This window comes from Schistocerca nitens, chromosome 2 (assembly GCF_023898315.1).
Source record: "Schistocerca nitens isolate TAMUIC-IGC-003100 chromosome 2, iqSchNite1.1, whole genome shotgun sequence".
Lineage (NCBI taxonomy): Eukaryota > Metazoa > Arthropoda > Insecta > Orthoptera > Acrididae > Schistocerca > Schistocerca nitens.
The window spans coordinates 965,454,828-965,474,061 of NC_064615.1; the positions used below are offsets into that span (position 1 = coordinate 965,454,828).

Below are 19,234 nucleotides of genomic sequence, written 5' to 3' on the forward strand. Positions count from 1 at the left end.
AGATCGTAGTAGCTGCCTGGTGGCTAGAGTCACAACATCGTTGTTACAGTCTACGGAAACCAGCTCATAGATGTTAGCCACAGATAGGACTGTGTATACAGTTAAGGCCTAAAGATGGTGTACTGAATCACCGGAACTGGTAGCTATATAATAAATAACATCGGAAGGACGGCTGCAGTTTTCCACTTAATTTTTACATAAGTGAATGGCCGAAGTCCCTCAAACCTTCAGAAGACTGGACGTACAAAAACAAAAACTAGTAAACACAACTCACTTAGGACACCCTGCTGTGGCAGCCACTTGTTGATCATAACATTATCTGGTTGTCCAGGCAACGAGTCGTTCTCCCATTTCCAAAGGACTCGCTGTGGCAGCTCTCGAAACGCATCCAGGAAGGCCTGTATCTTCTCCCAAGGCAACGAATTACTCTTGACGTTGGAGCCGAGACTGAAGTAGATCACTCCGTGTTCCGCTCCGTCCATGAACTCCTGGATGTCCTGAAACAGAGGAAATAACACAATGGCTGAATAATTAAAATCTCGTTGCCTTTCGCCCGAATGTCACTCTTGCTTGAGTGGTGTAACAAGAGGGACCGTCAAGTAAATCAACAGAGAAACAAAGCCACAATCCTTGGCCACAACACTCTACAATTGCTTCCTTGCAGATTTCCACCTCGCCAACTACAACCAACCCATCCCTCTAACTAACAAAGAAAGTAAAGAAAATATTTTAGACTAGCCTTCGACAGAAAACTAATATGGAAAGCACACCTTCTCAACATCCAACACGAAGCGCTATACATGCTTTAACTACCAACAGGCAACATCTGGAATCTACATCATTCTATCATTATCCTTGGCGAAAAATCCATCAACTTCCCAATCCAAACTTATGACAATGTTGTCTACAACTTCGTCTCTCCTAAGTTCTGGAAATCCCTTGAAATCCTAGAAAGACATACACATCGCTTCACGTCCCGGAACCACCTACGTTAATAAGTTCTATTCCTACACTAACTCTCCATTTCACACACCTTATTTTCTTGGAATACATTCGAATGCATCAGTTTAACTGAAAAAAGGTCAAAGCAATCAATCTGCTACCCACCAATCCCCTTTTCAGGTACCTCGTTGCACCATAACGCTAATATCTTACCTTCCACGCAACTTCATGCCTTATTCATTCTCTCCCACCGAACGTTCGACCAATATGCACTACCCAGAGATGAAATCTGCTCCAAGATATACCCTGCTTGCCTTCATCACCAATGCTCCTGTTCACGCCATTCTTCGGTTTTGTCCCTCTTCCATCCTCCCTCTCAAATTATGTTAGTGGTTTCCTATGGCTCCACCGAGCCCCACTGTAGTAGGGTCTACTCATTATTCCAACTTCATCACGAGTATGACCTTTCTGATGCGCCAACAGCATAATCAGTACATCATAACAGCGTCAACATCATCCATGATAACATAGAGATGACAAAAGTCGTGGGACACCTCCTAACGTCGTGTCCGACCTCCTTTTTCGCGGCATAGTGTAGAAAATCGACGTGGCATGAATTCAATAAGTCATTGGACGTCCCTTCCAGAAATATTGAACCATGCTGCCTCTATAGCCGTCCAAAACTACGAAGGTGTTGCCGGTGCAGGATTTTCTGCATGAAGACCTTACAATTATGTCCACTGAATATTCAGTGAGATTTAACTCGGGCGATATGGGTAGCCAAATCATTCGCTCGAACTGTCCAGAATGTTCTTATAACAAATCGCAAACAGTTGTGGCCCAGTAACATGGCACATTGACCCATAAAAATTCCATCGTTGTTTGGGAACCTGAAGTTTACGAATGGCTGCAAATGGTCTCCAAGTAACCGAGTATAACCATTCCCAATCAAAGATCGGTTCAGTTGGACCAGAGGACACGGTTCACGTCACATAAACACAGCCCACACCAGTATAGAGCCACCACCAGCTTGCACTGTGCCTTGTTGACAACTTCGATCCATGGCTTTGTGAGGTCAGCACCACAGACGAACCCTATCATCAGCTCTTACCAACTGAAATCGAGACTCATCTGAGCAGTCTTCTAGGCTACAACCGGTATGGTCACGAGCGCAGGAGAGACACAGCAGACGATGTTGTGCTGTTAGCAAAGGCACTGGCGTCGGTCGTCTACTGCCATAGCCCATTCGCTCCAGAATTTGCAACATTGTCCTAATCGACACGTTCGTCGTACGTCCCACATTGATTTCTGCGATTATTTCATGCAGTGTTGCTTGCCTGTTAGCACTGATAACTTTAGGTCGTTATGTGAATTCTGTTGGCCACTGCGTCATTCGTGTAAGAGGTAATGCCTGAAATATGGTGTTCCCGGCACACTCTTAACACTGTGGACACCGGAATATTGAATTCCTTAACAATTTCCAAAATGAAATGTCCCGTGCGTTTTGCTCCAATACCATTCCGCGTTCAAAGTCTGTCAAATCCCGTCATTTCGGAAACCTTTTCACATGAATCTCATGAGTACAAATACCAACTCGACCAAAGCGATGCCCTTTTATACCTCGCGTACGCGAGACTATCAGCATGTGTATATGTGCATATTGCTATCCCATAGCAGTTGTGTAAAATCATTTGAAAAATTTAAAGATCATAAACAAAGAATAGGAATATTTTATCTGTTTGGTGTAATTATCACGTTATTCAAAATTTAAAATTTTTGGGAAAGAGCAATTTTATCCCTAGCAGCCGGTTCCCCTCGTGGGATCCCTTTTTCAGTGCTAATCGATTACAAACCTGACACGAATTGCTGCTGTCAGTTCACGAAGAGGCGTCCCAACCAGAAACCGATCTGTGAACAAACCTGAATGCAATGTATTTTCAGGTCGGTATCTCGCAAAACGTGGCACACGAATTTGCACGTCTTCAGTGGGTCAAGAAACTTTGAAACTGGATGGTAAATGAATGCAGGCGTGTCTAATCTGCCAGGAAGATTCAGTCGTGTCTATTGTTTGAGGAGTCACGTTGTTGTTGCTTTTCATATGATAGGCGTTCAGTGTAATTGCGGCGTTGAAACTGCAATATATGCAGAGTGTACTTATGCGCTGTTTCGGGTGTCTTTTTCGTACCATGTCCTCGACTCACTCATTCAGATTACGCTGAACATGGATTATTTCTACGTTATCTGTGCTCAAATGTTGCCGTTGCTTCTACATCTTCAATATGTGTGTACTGTGGACACCCCTGTCTTCGAAGATGACGACAGTATTGTTCACAGGCCTCCTGACATACTGTTTTGCTTTGGCGAATAAGCAGGCACTCTCTCTCTTATCTAGAGTGTTCTACTAATTCGCCCTTTCTTAATGCTATAGAAAACACTGTGAAACGTTGCTAACGTCACTGTAGTTTCATAGCTTTGCTGACCTAATCATCAATGAGTGGCTTCAACTGGATAGAACATGCAAAAAGAAACTTGTAGATTCTCTTCCTCGCCGAAATGAGGCTGTCAACAAAGATTTTGACGATGTTTTGATGTCTCCTGCAGGTGAGTAATTTTTTGTCCGGCATACATAACTCGGGAGCTGCTGATTTTAGCTTGGACAGCAGGCCATATGTTCGATTTGGAACGGGACAGAGTACTGTGCACGGCCATTTGATTTTGAGACATAGTAAAGGAAGACTTCGGAATTAACAGGAATGATGGCCTCCCAAACAGAGACGGTTGTTCCCAACTGAAATGTGTTTGGTACCAGTTACAGGTCACATTTGGAAGCTAGATCCCCAAGCATAGAGGCATCCAGACAGCACCCGATGTAGGGTATGATGGAACATTCTAGGTCTCGAGTACGGACCCTGTCACAATTCCCAATTGCCGTGTAGTACCCGGAGAAGTTGGATTACCTACGAAAAGACGCTTCACCACAAGGTGACAGGAGTGATAGTCTTCGAAACCCGATAACTTTATATTACGCTACCTGTCAAAAGGAGGGGACATGGTCAGACGTCATTGTAAATCCGTAGACCATCAGCGGGTATTCTGCAATTCTCTGTGACTAGTAGACCGTCCGCAATAGTGTTTTTCCTGTTTAATGTTGTTACCATGCCTCGAAGGATATACAAAGGGCGTGAAGAGTGATAAATGTTGAGTGATCACTGTGAAGGACACGAAGATACCACTTACCCATTTGAGACAACGTTATTGGCAGCTGAGTTTGAAAGGGGCTCACTGTGTGTCTCCGTTTAGCCGGCTAATCGAATCGTGCTGTATTCAGATTTTCGGGGGATTAGGATACGATAGTGGCCGGATATTGGACTGCGTCCAAACGTGAGGGCAGCCATATTCGTCGTCAAACTTGTGGTCAACCACGTCTGGCCACCACAAGAGAGGATCGCCGTATTGTGCACAAAGCACATCGTAACCTCTTCACTTCAGCATTTGACATCCAAGAAGTAATAATGGACTCTGTGTCATCTTACACCACTGTTCTGAGACCAGACTAGGGAATTACCATTCCAAATGTAGGCTACTGTTAACATCACTCCACTGAAGGCTGCATTTGGAGTAGTCCCACGATCTAGAAGCATGGAATGGTAATGAATGGCGTTGAATTGAGAACAGCAATGAATTGTGGTTCTGCGCATCACTATTGTTGGTGAGTGCGGCAGTGACCGTTGTTTTGGTGAGGCACAACATGCAACTTCTGGTGACATGGTGAGCAGAGCCATCTGCCAGAACTTAAGGTCAAGTGATTGAGGGAATAGTAAGTCATGGGCATCTTGTGCCCTCTTGTGTTAACTCTCGCACAAAAGATAATGCTCGCCCACATATGGCACGTGTGTACATTAATTGTCAGCGTTATCTTCAGTTAATCCGTGGCCAGCAAGATCCCTACATCTGTCCCCGAAGGAATATTTATAGGACCAGCTTGCACGTCAACTCTGTCCCATTGCCAGTATCCAATATATCAAGGACCAGTTACAAAGGCTGTTGGTCAACTTGCCTCAGGAGAGGAGACAACGCCTTAATGATAAACTTCCTAACCGAATCAGTAAAAGTATCCAGGCCAGGTATGTGGGCTGGTACTGCCACTTTCTTTGTAAATTTGAGTCGATTTTGCTATCACTACAATCATCCTCTCAACGCATGAAGTTTCATATTATATTCTCCTGTCTTATGGGTGCTTCATTTCTTCCCATAATTGTACTGACTGGGTTTATATGCAACCCCCCCCCCCCCCCCCATCTTACACCAACATCATCACCTATGACTTCCGAGTAGCATTTGCACTGAAAGTGCTCAATTATTTGTTGGTTGTATTGCAATCTCTGTCTTCCCCTACAGATTTTACCCTTTACTACTCCCTCCAGTAGCATGAGAGTTATTCCTTTACGTCTTAACAGAAGTCCTATGAATCTGTCCTAACTTCTGCTCAGTTCTTTGCACATGTTTCTTTCCTCACCGATTCGGCAGACCGCCCCCCCCCCCCCCCCATTTTTGATCAGTTCACCTAATTTTCAACATCCATAGGCATATACCAAACATTTCGCTTCTTTTCCGGTTTTCCCACAGTATTAATAACGTAGATAACATTTATAACAACACTATCGGAGCATATAGGTGTCCTATAATACTCGCGTATATTTGGAGATCAAGAACTTACTCTGTGTTCGAACATAATGGACCCTCACAACAGTAAGCAACATGGATTCCGAATACATCGGTCATGTTAAATCCAATTCACGTGTTCACATATGATACGCTAAAAGCCAGTGTTGTGGCCGTGGTGGTCTAGTGGATAGAACAATAGACTCTGGCTTGGGAGGCCACGGGTTCAAACCTGGATAGGAGACGAATTATCCTTCGTTCCAGTTCCTCCAGAATGGCCACAGGTTCACTTTTCCTATTATCAAATGGGTACTGTAATCGTTTCTTTGGGGTAAAATGCTACCGGGCTAAGGTGCCACCCTCCTCCTCTGCTAGTGCTGCAGCGATGAAAATGTGCACTCCACCTGAAGTTTGGCCAGTAGCACGACCACGGACTTGCGCCCAAGATTTTACATTTAATTCTGCCTAAGAGCCAGTGACAGAGCAACGCACTTGATTCAGTGTTTCTAGACGCTGAAATAAACTTTCGATGCCATGTCACACTGATGTTTACAAAAGAAAACATTTTTGTCGACGGCATATCGCTAGGTTTTCGGCTGGACTGAAAGCATTTTGCCAGTCAGAGGCAGCCTGAATAGAGAGGCTTTCGCAAACATAGTTGTGTCCCTAGAAAGCCATTACTCTTCATGTTAAGGGGGGACGTTCATGAAACTGACCGGGAATGACAATTTTCAATTTCTTTTTCATTTATAAGAATAACTCACGGACAATAAGTTCCCGATGCTTCAGTAATTAAATCGCACCTGAAGTAAGCCAAAAATAATTAAACGTATGACGCGACCCTCCTGCCACGTTCGCTATTTGGAGCAACATTTCAATACTAGCTAGGTGTACAACAATTCCGTGGATTTCTTTCCAGCATTCTTGCACGGGATGCATCTAGAAGGTTGTGAAATATATTCTTTTCTTTTATACATTATCTGTGACACCATACCATATCTTAGGAACAATAACAAACCTGCGCTTTGTTTATGAGGAAGCAATCCTTATTTTGCCACATTTTAATCTGCTACAGTTGTTATAATTGCAACTTATAATGCAGAAAAATTAAAGCAATAACAGCCCTCGGTCGCAAAAATGAAGTCTTTTTACCTAGGTCTCGGCACTACTAAGAGTGCCTTCATGAGAGCCGGCCGAAGTGACCGTGCGGTTAAAGGCGCTGCAGTCTGGAACCGCAAGACCGCTACGGTCGCAGGTTCGAATCCTGCCTCGGGCATGGATGTTTGTGATGTCCTTAGGTTAGTTAGGTTTAACTAGTTCTAAGTTCTAGGGGACTAATGACCTCAGCAGTTGAGTCCCATAGTGCTCAGAGCCATTTGATTTGAACCTTCATGAGAAGTAAAACTCTCAAACTGGCATGTCACGTATAAAATAAATATCAAGCGATAAATCTCTAGTCACAACATTTCAAAATAGAAAACGTAGAAGGCAAGCCACTATGGGCTGCTCACACGTGTAGAGCTACGGTAGAATTACATTGCCCGCATCTCGTGGTCGTGCGGTAGCGTTCTCGCTTCCCACGCCCAGGTTCCCGGGTTCGATTCCCGGCGGGGTCAGGGATTTTCTCTGCCTCGTGATGTCTGGGTGTTGTGTGATGTCCTTAGGTTAGTTAGGTTTAAGTAGTTCTCAGTTCTAGGGGACTGATGACCATAGATGTTAAGTCCCATAGTGCTCAGAGCCATTTGAACCATTTAGAATTACATTCCTTGATATTTGTTTTATACGTGACATGCCAACTTGAGTGTTTTACTTCTGATGGAGGCACTCATAGTAGTGTCGACACCTCGGTCAAAAGACTTCATTTTTGCGACCGAGAGCTGTCATAGCTTTAATTTTGCCTTGTAAGCGGTCGCTGTCAACGAAGCCATGTTAAAAACTTTATAATGCAGTTCTTGTATTTAATGATGGGAATGTAGGGAGGATGAAGGTATTAGAGAGAGTGGGCTTTAAGCTAAGAACTTTCACTCAAGAAATCACTACAAAAATAAATTTACAGGGCCTCTCCGCAACTGAAAAGTTAGTTGAAGACTTGGTGAAGAAAATAAGGCAGAAAACAATAAACCAGAGGAGAAGCCTTGAGGGGAAAGTGGACCCGTAGTACAAATCTGGGGCCTTCTAAAAAGTGGCATCAGAAAAAAACTTTAGGTTGAACTTTAAGTTTTACTTCCTGAAAATTATGCTTTTTTAGGTTTACGTACCTTTTCTCAAAAAACTATGAAGGCTAGGGTTACAAAATTTCGTACACTTATTTCTATAAACCATATAAGTATTATCTTCTAAGTATATATATTATCTTTTAAAATTCTGAGTGTAAACTGAGATGTGGGCCAAAGCTCTTGGAATTTTGCATGAATTTTATATTGAACTTACAGAGTTATGATTAGAAAATTATAAAAAATTCTCCTATTCGATATATTACAAAACCTCATAAGAGAAGCTTACTATATACAAAGAGATTAAATAGAGAAAATTTTATAGAAATCTCTTCAGTAGTTTCTGGGTAAAAGGTACATATACTATTCCAAAATAAAATTTTTAAATTCTGTAAAAGAAGTTATATGTAGTTCAAGGAACAGTAAATGTATTAATTTCATATAATGCATGGTACAAAATTTCATTGCCGTATCTTGAAAATTGTGGATTTGGTATGACTGTTAAATACTGTGCGCGTTTTTTATGAACATCTTCATTTAGTGCCTTATCTGGCAGTGTTAGCAGTTATTTCCAATATTTATCTTTTGAAAGCCAATGCTACTGTCTATAAGGAAGTTCATACACTAAAACTTATTACAATGTCAAGAATAAAATACGGTATTAGCATGCTGCAAACACAGGGAATTAGCACTTGACGTATAAATATGTAAGCTTGTGAATAAAGTGAAAGGCAAAATGTTGTAGTTTTTTTATTGTTATTTCACTCCCCAAAATGGGATTGGTTGGAGCGGCACAATACGCTGCTCTTCAGCCAAGAGAGTTACAGAAGAAATGAGAAAAAGAACACATAACTTAGAATGGTATAAAGTGACGAATAAACAAGAACAAAAATATATAAGTATAAATGGTAGATTTAAAAACAACATAGACGAGAGCCACACACACATGCGGAGAATGAATACTGTGAGTCAACACGAAAACAAAGAAACACCACAGTGGGAACACAAATGCTGGCGACACTGTTGGTGCTGGTGGAATGTAGCACTGCACACAGCACTGGGGAAACACTGACACCACCATGAAAACGTTAAATGTCACTGCACTGAAGGGGACCTACCTCTGGATGTGAAGGGAGGAGGGGGGTAAAGAAAAGGGGGGAGAGACGGTAGGGGGAAAGGGAGAAGGAAAGGAGCCAGAAGCCTGAGGGCGGGTGAAAAGGAGAAAGAAGGTGTTCGGCAGGAGGAAAGGAGGAAGAAGGGAAGGGGGAGAGGGAGGGGGAGAGGAAGCCCTGAGGAAGGGGGGGGGGAGAAGAAGGAGGGATTAGATCTGGTAGAAGGGCTAGATGGAAGGCACGAGGACAACATCAGGGAGGGGGAGTTGGTGGAAGCCACCTTGGGTGAGGGTATGGAGCATGAGGAGATGGAGATCAGGCAGGACAGTGTGGTACAGGCGTGGCAGCGGGCTAGGGTGGGAGGGGATGGAGCGCATCCGGTTTGCGGGAGATGTATAGGATCCATATGCGTTCAAGGAAAAGGAGGAGATGGGGGAAGGGAATCAGATCATAAAGGATTGGTGTGGGGGATGGGAGACGGACGTGAGAAGCAAGGCGGAGTGCATGGTGCTCAAGGATTTGGAGGGATTTCATGTAGGTGGGGGGGGGGGGGGGGAGGGGCGGTGATCCAAGTGGGGTGAGCATAACATAGGACGGTGCAGATGAGGGACTTATAGGTTTTTAGGATAGTGGAAGGGTCTAATCCCTATGTCCGACCAGAGAGGAGTTTGAGGAGACGGAGACAGTTACGTGCCTTGGCTTGGAATGTTGTAGTCCCTGACTTCAGATATATTAGTCACAGCTGGAATCAGTCAAATCAGGCACATTTTAGAGTAACAGTGTATGATGAGATGGAGTAGACCAGTCATTTTGTCTTTGTTATGGTCAACACAAATTGAAGGCGTCAATTTATATGTATGGTATTGGGGAACTGAGATTTTTATGCGAAAGTTGCTTGACCTGTGAAAATGCGCAGGATCGATAGTATACGCCAGTAAATCTTTTCCTAACTGGCGAGACCGTGTTTACATTCTGCGTCTACAGGGGGCAGCCAGCACAACGCCGACTTAAGCAGATCGGTCAAACACGCTTGGAGTGTCACGTACAGCGGTGAGTCAATATCTACATCTAAACACTAACCCTCAGTCAGAGCGGTACATTGCTAAGAAAAATGGCTTGGGTTCGAGTCCCGGCCGGGTCGAATATTTGCTCCGCTTAGGTACGGGACGTTGTGTTGTACTTACTTTCGCATCATCATCACTGATATTACTATTGAAATATCTGAATGGGCACTGCCCGGAAGCCGATAACTTGAAACAATACACATACTCCCCAAGCCACCGTGCGGTGCATGGCGGAGAGTACTCTGTACCATTAATAGTCATTTCCTTCCCTGTTCCATTTGCAAATAGCGCGAGGAGAAACTACTGTCTATATGCCTCCGTATGATCCCTAGTTTCTCGTGTTTTATTTTCGTGGTTCTCAAGCGAAACGTGTGTTGGCGGCAGTAGAATCTTTCAGCCCCTTCAGCTTCAAATGCCGACGCTATAAATTTTCTCAATAGAGTTCCTCGAAACGAACTTAGTCGACCCTCCCGGTAGTTCCATTCGAGTTCCCAAAACATCTCCGTGACAATTTCATGTTGTTCGAACCAACTGGTAACAAATCTAGCGGCCTGCCTCTGAATTTCTTCGATGTCTGCCTTAAATCCTATCCAGTACGGATATGAAAAACTCGAGCGGTATTGAAGAATAGGCCACACTAGCCTCCTACTTGCGGTCTCCTTTACAGATGAACCACACGTTTCCAAATTTCTCCCTACCACTGTTCTCACATGCTCGTTCCATTTCATATCGCTTTGCAACGTTACACCCAGATATTTAAACGACGTGACTATGATAAGCAGGACACTAATAATACAGTATCCGAACATGTGATTTGTTTTTCCTACTCATTTTCAGTAACTTACATGTTTCTACATTTAGAGCTAGCTGCCATTCATCACACCAACAAGAAATGTTTCTCTAAGTCATCTTGTGTCCTTATACAGTCAGTCAAGTTTGACACGTTCCCATACACCACAGCATCATCAGCAAACAACCGCAGATTGCTGCCCACCCTGTCCGTCACATTACGAGGTGCATTCAAGTTCTAAGGCCTCCGATTTTTTTTCTAATTAACTACTCACCCGAAATCGATGAAACTGGCGTTACTTCTCGACGTAATCGCCCTGCAGACGTACACATTTTTCACAACGCTGACGCCATGATTCCATGGCAGCGGCGAAGGCTTCTTTAGGAGTCTGTTTTGACCACTGGAAAATCGCTGAGGCAATAGCAGCACTGCTGGTGAATGTGCGGCCACGGAGAGTGTCTTTCATTGTTGGAAAAAGCCAAAAGTCACTAGAAGCCAGGTCAGGTGAGTAAGGAGCATGAGGAATCACTTCAAAGTTGTTATCACGAAGAAACTGTTGCGTAACGTTAGCCCGATGTGCGGGTGCGTTGTCTTGGTGAAACAGCACACGCACAGCCCTTCCCGGACGTTTTTGTTGCAGTGCAGGAAGGAATTTGTTCTTCAAAACATTTTCGTAGGATGCACCTGTTACCGTAGTGCCCTTTGGAACGCAATGGGTAAGGATTACGCCCTCGCTGTCCCAGAACATGGACACCATCATTTTTTGAGCACTGGCGGTTACCCGAAATTTTTTTGGTGGCGGTGAATCTGTGTGCTTCCATTGAGATGACTGGCGCTTTGTTTCTGGATTGAAAAATGGCATCCACGTCTCATACATTGTCACAACCGACGAAAAGAAAGTCCCATTCATGCTGTCGTTGCGCGTCAACATTGCTTGGCAACATGCCACATGGGCAGTCATGTGGTCGTCCGTCAGCATTCGTGGTACCCACCTGGATTACACTTTTCGCATTTTCAGGTCGTCATGCAGGATTGTGTGCACAGAACCCACAGAAATGCCAACTCTGGAGGCGATCTGTTCAACAGTCATTCGGCGATCCCCCAAAACAATTCTCTCCACTTTCTCGATCATGTCGTCAGACCGGCTTGTGCGAGCCCGAGGTTGTTTCGGTTTGTTGTCACACGATGTTCTGCCTTCATTAAACTGTCGCACCCATGAACGCACTTTCGACACGTCCATAACTCCATCACCACATGTCTCCTTCAACTGTCGATGAATTTCAATTGGTTTCACACCACGCAAATTCAGAAAACGAATGATTGCACGCTGTTCAAATAAGGAAAACGTCGCCATTTTAAGTATTTAAAACAGTTCTCATTCTCGCCGCTGGCGGTAAAATTCCATCTGCCGTACGTTGCTGCCATCTCTGGGACATATTGACAATGAACAATGCGCATGTTTCTATCTCTTTCCAGTCCGGAGAAAAAAAATCGGAGGCCTTAGAACTTGAATACACCTCGTATTTATGTATACAGAAAGTAACGGCGGTCTACGACACTTCACTGGGACACCGCTGGCTATATCCTTGTCTCTGATGAGCACTTGCTATCGAGGACAACGTACTGGGTTGTATTATTTAAACAGTATTCGAGCCACTCGCATAACTGGGAACCGATTTCATATGCTCGTATGTTTGTTAACAGTCTGGAATGGGGCTCCGTGTCAAATGCTTTCCGGAAATGAAATGTGGAGTCTTGCCCTTCATCCGTAGTTCGCAGTATACTATGCGAGAAAACGGCAATCGGAGTTTCGCGCGAGGAATACTTTCTAAAACACTGTTGATTCGTCCGCATAACCTTCTCAGTCTCACGATCACCGGTGATAGGCTAGGCGTGGTACATTGTGACATTACTCTATGTTGCTACCAAGATACCAAGTTCTTCTTGGCGCCTTTCTATTTCTGGTGTGTTTCCTGTAGTTCAGGCCTGGTTGGTAACTTGTGAACTCTCTGGTGAGGGAAGCAGTTCTGAGTCGGGCACATGACATCAAACGCTATGAAATAGTAGTTCCAGAAGGATCACAGAGGAAAATTATTCGGCGAGTACTTCGTTAAACTTGTTGCTGTCATCGCTTCGAATCTTTCACGAAATTTGGCACAGAACTTTTACCTTTTCTGGTTCCCATGGTTATTAATTTACTTGTGCGTTTATCAACCTCATTTGAAGTGCGGTGAGTGACATCGATTACCGATATTTGTAATCTACACCTTATCTTCCTCTGGGTCGGTTGCTAAGTGATAAGTACAGTATTTAATGTTTTTAATGTATTAATTCAGCTGTGAGACATTTTGTAACTATTGTTTTTATTAAGTTTCTGTGAAGATTTAGGGAGTGTCGAAGCAGAACATAGTTTTAGCAGCGCTTAACTACAACTAACTTTCATTTATATTCTGCTGTAACTTTTTAAAAGTTTCAGAGCATATCTGGCTTATTACACCTATGGTTATTTGAACAAGTACAGTTGGCATCTTCCTTTTCTTTTTTTAAAGCCAAACCCTACTAGCCGTTTGAACTGGTATTTTAACGATGTAAATGCCCTTTTTAACTCTCTCCCTGTAACAGTTCTGCATCATTTCTTATCCTGACTAATTCTTACTACTCTCCAAAGACTCCAGTGGGTTTGTTAAGTCAACGCCTGTGTACGGAATTATTTCATAAGTATATCTCTTTAATTGCGCTGAAGCGCTGAAGTAAATGTTATTTTATTAATTCAACTAGTAGGGGACTGATGACCATAGATGTTAAGACCCATAGTGCTCAGAACCATTTGAACCATAATTCAACTAGTCACTCGAACGTCTACATTGCCTATCAGTTTCACAAGTATTGTGAAAAAAAAACCTTTGCAGAAGACCAAGCTAGTAAAATTCTGTGTTGAAATTGTGCTTATTCATGGTCCGGCACCTCAATAATTAAAACTACATGGCTGCTACCTATCATTGCAGTTACTTCCATGTTCCATGCATCATTTTCATGATTTCTAACAAAATGACGCGCAACAAGTATCTTTAAATGCTATTTATATATGAATTGTCTGTGAGTAAGATTGTTTTCTTGTCGTTTAAAGATTACTTGTTACTTGCTAGTGCAATAGCTTCAATTTAATATATGTGAAAATGTTAGTCATTGTTACTATTCATATTAAAAGTGAAACAATATGTAATATAAAACCAAACTAACCTGTGGGATTTCCAGAAGACATGATTTCAGGTTAGATTGAAAAACTGCTGTGCTGTCTGTCAGACATTCGATGTTATTGGGAAAGATATAAAAAGATTTTTGAGACTAGATATTGGATTCTTTTCTGAGTCAGTCATAGCATTAGGAATGAGTAATGAAGATAATTTCTTCTAGCATGGAAAGTATTACTCTTTACAAGTTTCAGTGGATTATTGATAAATTATTTATTCATTGTTGTTGCTGTTGTTGTTGTTGGTGGTGGTGGTGTGGTCTTGAGTCCGAATACAGGTTTGTTGCAGCTCCCCACTCTATCCTGTGCAAGACTCTTCACCTCCGATTAACTGCTGCATCCTACACCCATTTGAACCTGCTTACAGTATTCATGCCTTGGTCTCACTCTACAATTTTTCTTCTACACTTCCTTCCATTACCAAAAAGACGATTCATTGCTAGCACAAGATGTTTCTTATTAACCAATCTCTTCTTTTGATCAAGCTATGCCATAATTTTCTTTTTCCTTCAGTTCGTTTCAGTATCTATTTATTAGTTATTCTAACTACTACCTAATCTTCAGTATTCTTCTTCGTACCACAGTTCAAAAGTTTCTATTCTCATCTTGTCTGAACTACACTGCCAGAAAAAAGTAGTACATGTTGAAATAAGACGTCGATTTTGATTCGATGACAGTGTATGCCATATGGGTGATAGTAGATGTACCGATAATGGTTTCAACGTCGTGCGCCAACACATAGAATAGTGGCTCTGAGCACTATGGGACGTAACTGCTGAGGTCATCAGTCCCCTAGAACTTAGACATGGAATAGTGGGATAGCTACCAGAGCGCCATCTGTGTCTACCCTTTTATAGGGAATACTAGCAATCAGAAGGCTCAGTGTGGTGCAAATGTGTGAAGGAAGCAGGCAACCATGTCACAGTGATGCACTCGTGATTCCTACAGCCAAGTGATTCCTACAGCCAACTCAGCAACTTCGAAAGGGGTCAAATTGTAGCCTTCCCAGGGGCGGTATGGCCCCTTCGGAGAACTGCCACACAAGTTAAACGTGTTGCGCCACTTGTGCAACGACGCTGGTGTCAGTGATCACATCACCATTCTCACACCTGTAGGGGAGGTACTGGACGTCCACGCAGTACAGACGCCCGTATTGTATTGTAAGGGCAGCAGTGCCAGATCGTACACGGAAGAGGGCTTGTGAACACAGCTGTGTCCATACACACTATTGCGAAGTGGTTATTTAGCAGTGGGACTATGGGCACTCTCTATCTAGCCCGTCTGCCATGCACGCCACAGCATCGAGGTGCACAACTTGACTGTTGCCGTTAGACGATCACTTGGAAGATGAAACAGCGCGTCGCGATCTTCACCGATGAAAGCAGACTCTGCCTGGACGCAAGCGATGGTCGTTACAACTACGACGTGGCCCCGTTGAGTGCATTCTCGTAGAGCCCATTGGTCCAAGACACGTTGGCGTCACCCCAGGCCTTACGGTCTAGGCTGCAATAAGCTTTGTCTCTCGTTCACCTTTGTTGTTTCTGGAGAGGACGCTACCCAGCGCTCGGTACGTGCAGAATGTTGTTAGATCCGTTCTTTTGCCGTTTTTGCAACAGGGAGGTGATGTATTGTTCCGACAGGATAATGCTCACCCAGACACTGTCCGTGAAACTTAAGGTGCTCTGCAAGACGTGCAACAACTTCCCTAGCCAGCACCATCTTCACAGTTGTCTCCAGCCGAGCACGTGTGGGATATGACGGAACGAGAAGTGACTTGTGCGACCCGGGGACCAACAACTCTCACAGAACTACGTGAACAGGTCGAGCAGGCGCACAATAATGTATCCCAGCACAGTATTCGTCATCTGTACAATCGACTGGATGCCACAGTCGGTGCCTGCTTTGCCGCCTGTGGAGGCTGCACCACGTACTAATATGGGTGTTTCATCATGGATCGATACCTGGCACCTCAGAACCACTTGTGCTATTGATCTGTAAAGGTAATCACTTCATGTACTCCACACACACTGTTGAAACAGCAATAAAACTTGAGTGAACTGGAAATCTCTAAAAGGGTGTACTAATTTTTTCCCGGCAGTGTATTTATCGACCACGTTTCACTTCCGAATATGTCTAAATTTTCCGATAACACCTTAAGGAGAGGTTTACTAATACTTAAATACACTGCTGGCCACCGTAAATGCAACACCAAGAAAGACAAGAGGTAGCACAACAAGATTTATTTTGTAGATAACATGTTGACCAAGTATCAAATGATTAAGTTTACAGACGTCTGTGACATGTGGTTCCTGCCAGAATCAGTAGCCAGAGTAGCCGCCATTGTTGGAGATCACCGCTGCCACACGTCTCGGCATTGAGTCAAAGAGACGTTGGATGTGTTCCTGGGGTACAGCAGCCCAAGCAGCTTCCACACGTTGCCAAAGATCATCTGGTGTGGCAGCTGGGGATGTAATCTGGGTCACTCGTTGAGCAACCATGGACCACATGTTTTCTATCGGCGAAAGATCCGGAGAGCGAGCCGGCCAGAGAAGCAAATCAATCTGGTTATTGACGAAGAACCTTTGGACAATGCGTGCCACGTGTGGTCGCGCATTATCCTGTTGAAATATGGCTGTGGCCGAGCCCTGAAGGTAAGGAAGGACAACTGGCTCCAGCACCACCGCCATTGTGGCGGTGCATAATGCAGCTGTCCAGCATCCTCTCTCCACGGTGTCTCCACACTCGAATCCGACCATCGTGGTGCTGCAGACAGAAGCGTGCCTCGTCAGTAAAGACAACGTCATTCCATTCTGCCGTCCACATCCGTCTGTCATCACACCATTGGCGGCGGAGAGGTCTGTGGTTCTGTGTCAATGGTAGACGAAGCAATGGACGTCTTGCGGACAGACCACTCTGCTGTAAACGGCGTCGAATGGTACGCGCAGACACTGGATGATGCGTTACAGACGCAATGTGCTGTGCTATGGTCCGGGATGTCACTGAGCGATCCGTCACTGCCATGCGCACAATTTGCCTATCAGCACGTGCAGTGGTGCATCGAGGTGAATGCGATCGACCACGTCGGTCCGTCGTACCCTCCTGCATCCAACGGTCACATATCCGCATTACAGTTGTTTGGTTTCGTCCAACACGACTAGCGATTTCTCTGTATGATAATCCACAATCTCGGTAAGCCACTATCCTTCCTCTGTCGAACTCGGATACTTGATCAAAAGATGTTCGCTGTTGTCTACGAGGCATAACTGATCGTCTTGTGAAACAACCACAAGGTAAACACACGTGCCGAACGTACACTCGTCGAAATCGCCAAGCCTTAAATGGCACTATGAGGTGGCGCCACAGGCGCGCGTGATGTGCGTCTGCGCTGAAATTCTAATCAGTTGCATATCTCATCGCTGCAAACCCATGGTGTAAATTTCACTTGATTCGGATGCTTCCTTCAGGGTGTTGCATTTACGGTGGCCAGCAGTGTATATATTCGATGTTGACAACGTTATCTCTTTCAGAAATGCTTCTCTCGCTGTTCTTTTGCTTTCTCTTGGCCTTAACCGGTATCTTCAGGGGGTCGGCGTGATTCGGATTCGCAGTGTTGGTGGTGGATGGTGGCCGGTTGCCCTTCCCGTTGCCACCCCTTCTGCCCTGGACAGAACATGTGTACCCCATCTGTCTGCGTCTACTGTTATCCCACGTGAAAGTGTGAAACGTGTTCCAAGTGTTAGCGAATGGTGTAACTGAGGCGTGATATGAGTACCAGCCCGGTATTCACCTATCTGGATGTGGGAAACCACTTAAAGACTACATCTAAGCATCGTCAATACGCTCAGTGTATTCGATCCGCGGCTGGCGCGACTCAATAAATCTCGGAAACGGTGTGCTACTGCGCGCATCTATTTAGGCAGGTAAACGCTTTTCGTACTGTTACCAGTGTGAACTTTGTGCCCACTTTCATCACCAGTTGTTTTGCTGTCCAAATAAAAAAATTCGTCTACTATTTTAATGTCTGATTTCTTAACCTAATGACTTCTGTATCACCTGATTTAATACATCTACATTTCAGTATAATTATTTTACTTTTCTTAATGTTCATCTTGTAACCTCTTTTCAAGATATTGTCCATTCCATTCGACTGCTCTTCGAAGTCGTTTGCTGTCTTTGACCGATTTACGGTATCATCAGCAAAGCTCAAAGTTTTTATTTCTTATCCCTGAACTTTAATTTCCTCTCCAAATATCTGCTTGTTTTCCTTTACTGCTTGCTCAGGAACAGCCCGAATAACATCGGGGCTAGGCTAGAATCCGATCTCACTCCATACTCCACTACGGCTTCCGTCTCAAGTCCGTCGACTCTTATAACTGCGATATTGCAGCACCTGTGTTGTTAAGAACGATGCGGTGTTCACTGTATGGGCATTACATAATGTGTGCACAAAGACAGGTTGTGATGCAGGAACCAGGAGATACGAAAGTTTGGGTCTGGCTGTGTGTCATGCGCGGATAGACAGAGTAGTTAAGATGACTGATCGCGAAAGACGGAGAACGTGGTTCTTGTCCTGGTCCGCCATAAATTTTCATCGTTGTCATTCCCTTGCACAGCTGATGGTTGTTCGTATTCGAAACTGTGAATACATTTCATCTTATACGAGGGTGAGTCAAATTCAGAATGGCCTGTAGGTGGCAGCATAGTGCAGATGCACGCATACCGTCGCAGTATCAGTATAAAGATGGCCGCCCCACTTGTGACTTGTACCAGGGAAGAACAGCGTTCTGTTATACGGATTTTGCGTAGTGAAGTTGTGAAACCTACTGAAATTCATCGACGAATGAAGGTTCAGTACGGTGTTGCATGTTTGTCACAGCAGCAAGTCTATGAATGGAGTAGGAAGATCGCAAATGGTGTGACTTCAGTGGAAGATGCTCCTCGTCTGGGTCAGGCACCACGAGATGTGATTCCACTGAACATTGCAGCAGTTGAATCCATAGTGAAGGAAAACCGCCGAGTGACACTGAATGACATTACAAGTTGTTTACAGATTAGTCATGGGTCAGCACCTCACATTGTACTCCTGTTTCACTAAGTGTCTGGAAGATGGGTGCCACGGCAGCTGACTCCTTAAATGAGAGAACGATGTGTTGATGCTTGTGAAGAACGTCTTCGGCGCTTTGAACGAGAAGGTGATGGCT

General features: G+C 44.2%; 1 protein-coding gene across 1 annotated transcript in view; it reads right to left on the reverse strand.

Moving 5' to 3' along the window:
* Nucleotides 1–19,234, reverse strand: part of LOC126234743 (UDP-glycosyltransferase UGT5-like) — a 136,745-nt gene that overhangs the window by 39,029 nt on the left and 78,482 nt on the right. Inside the window, exon 5 of the mRNA XM_049943489.1 lies at nt 275–497. Within this exon, the coding sequence (XP_049799446.1) occupies nt 275–497 (223 nt within the window). The remainder of the gene's footprint in view (nt 1–274; nt 498–19,234) is intronic.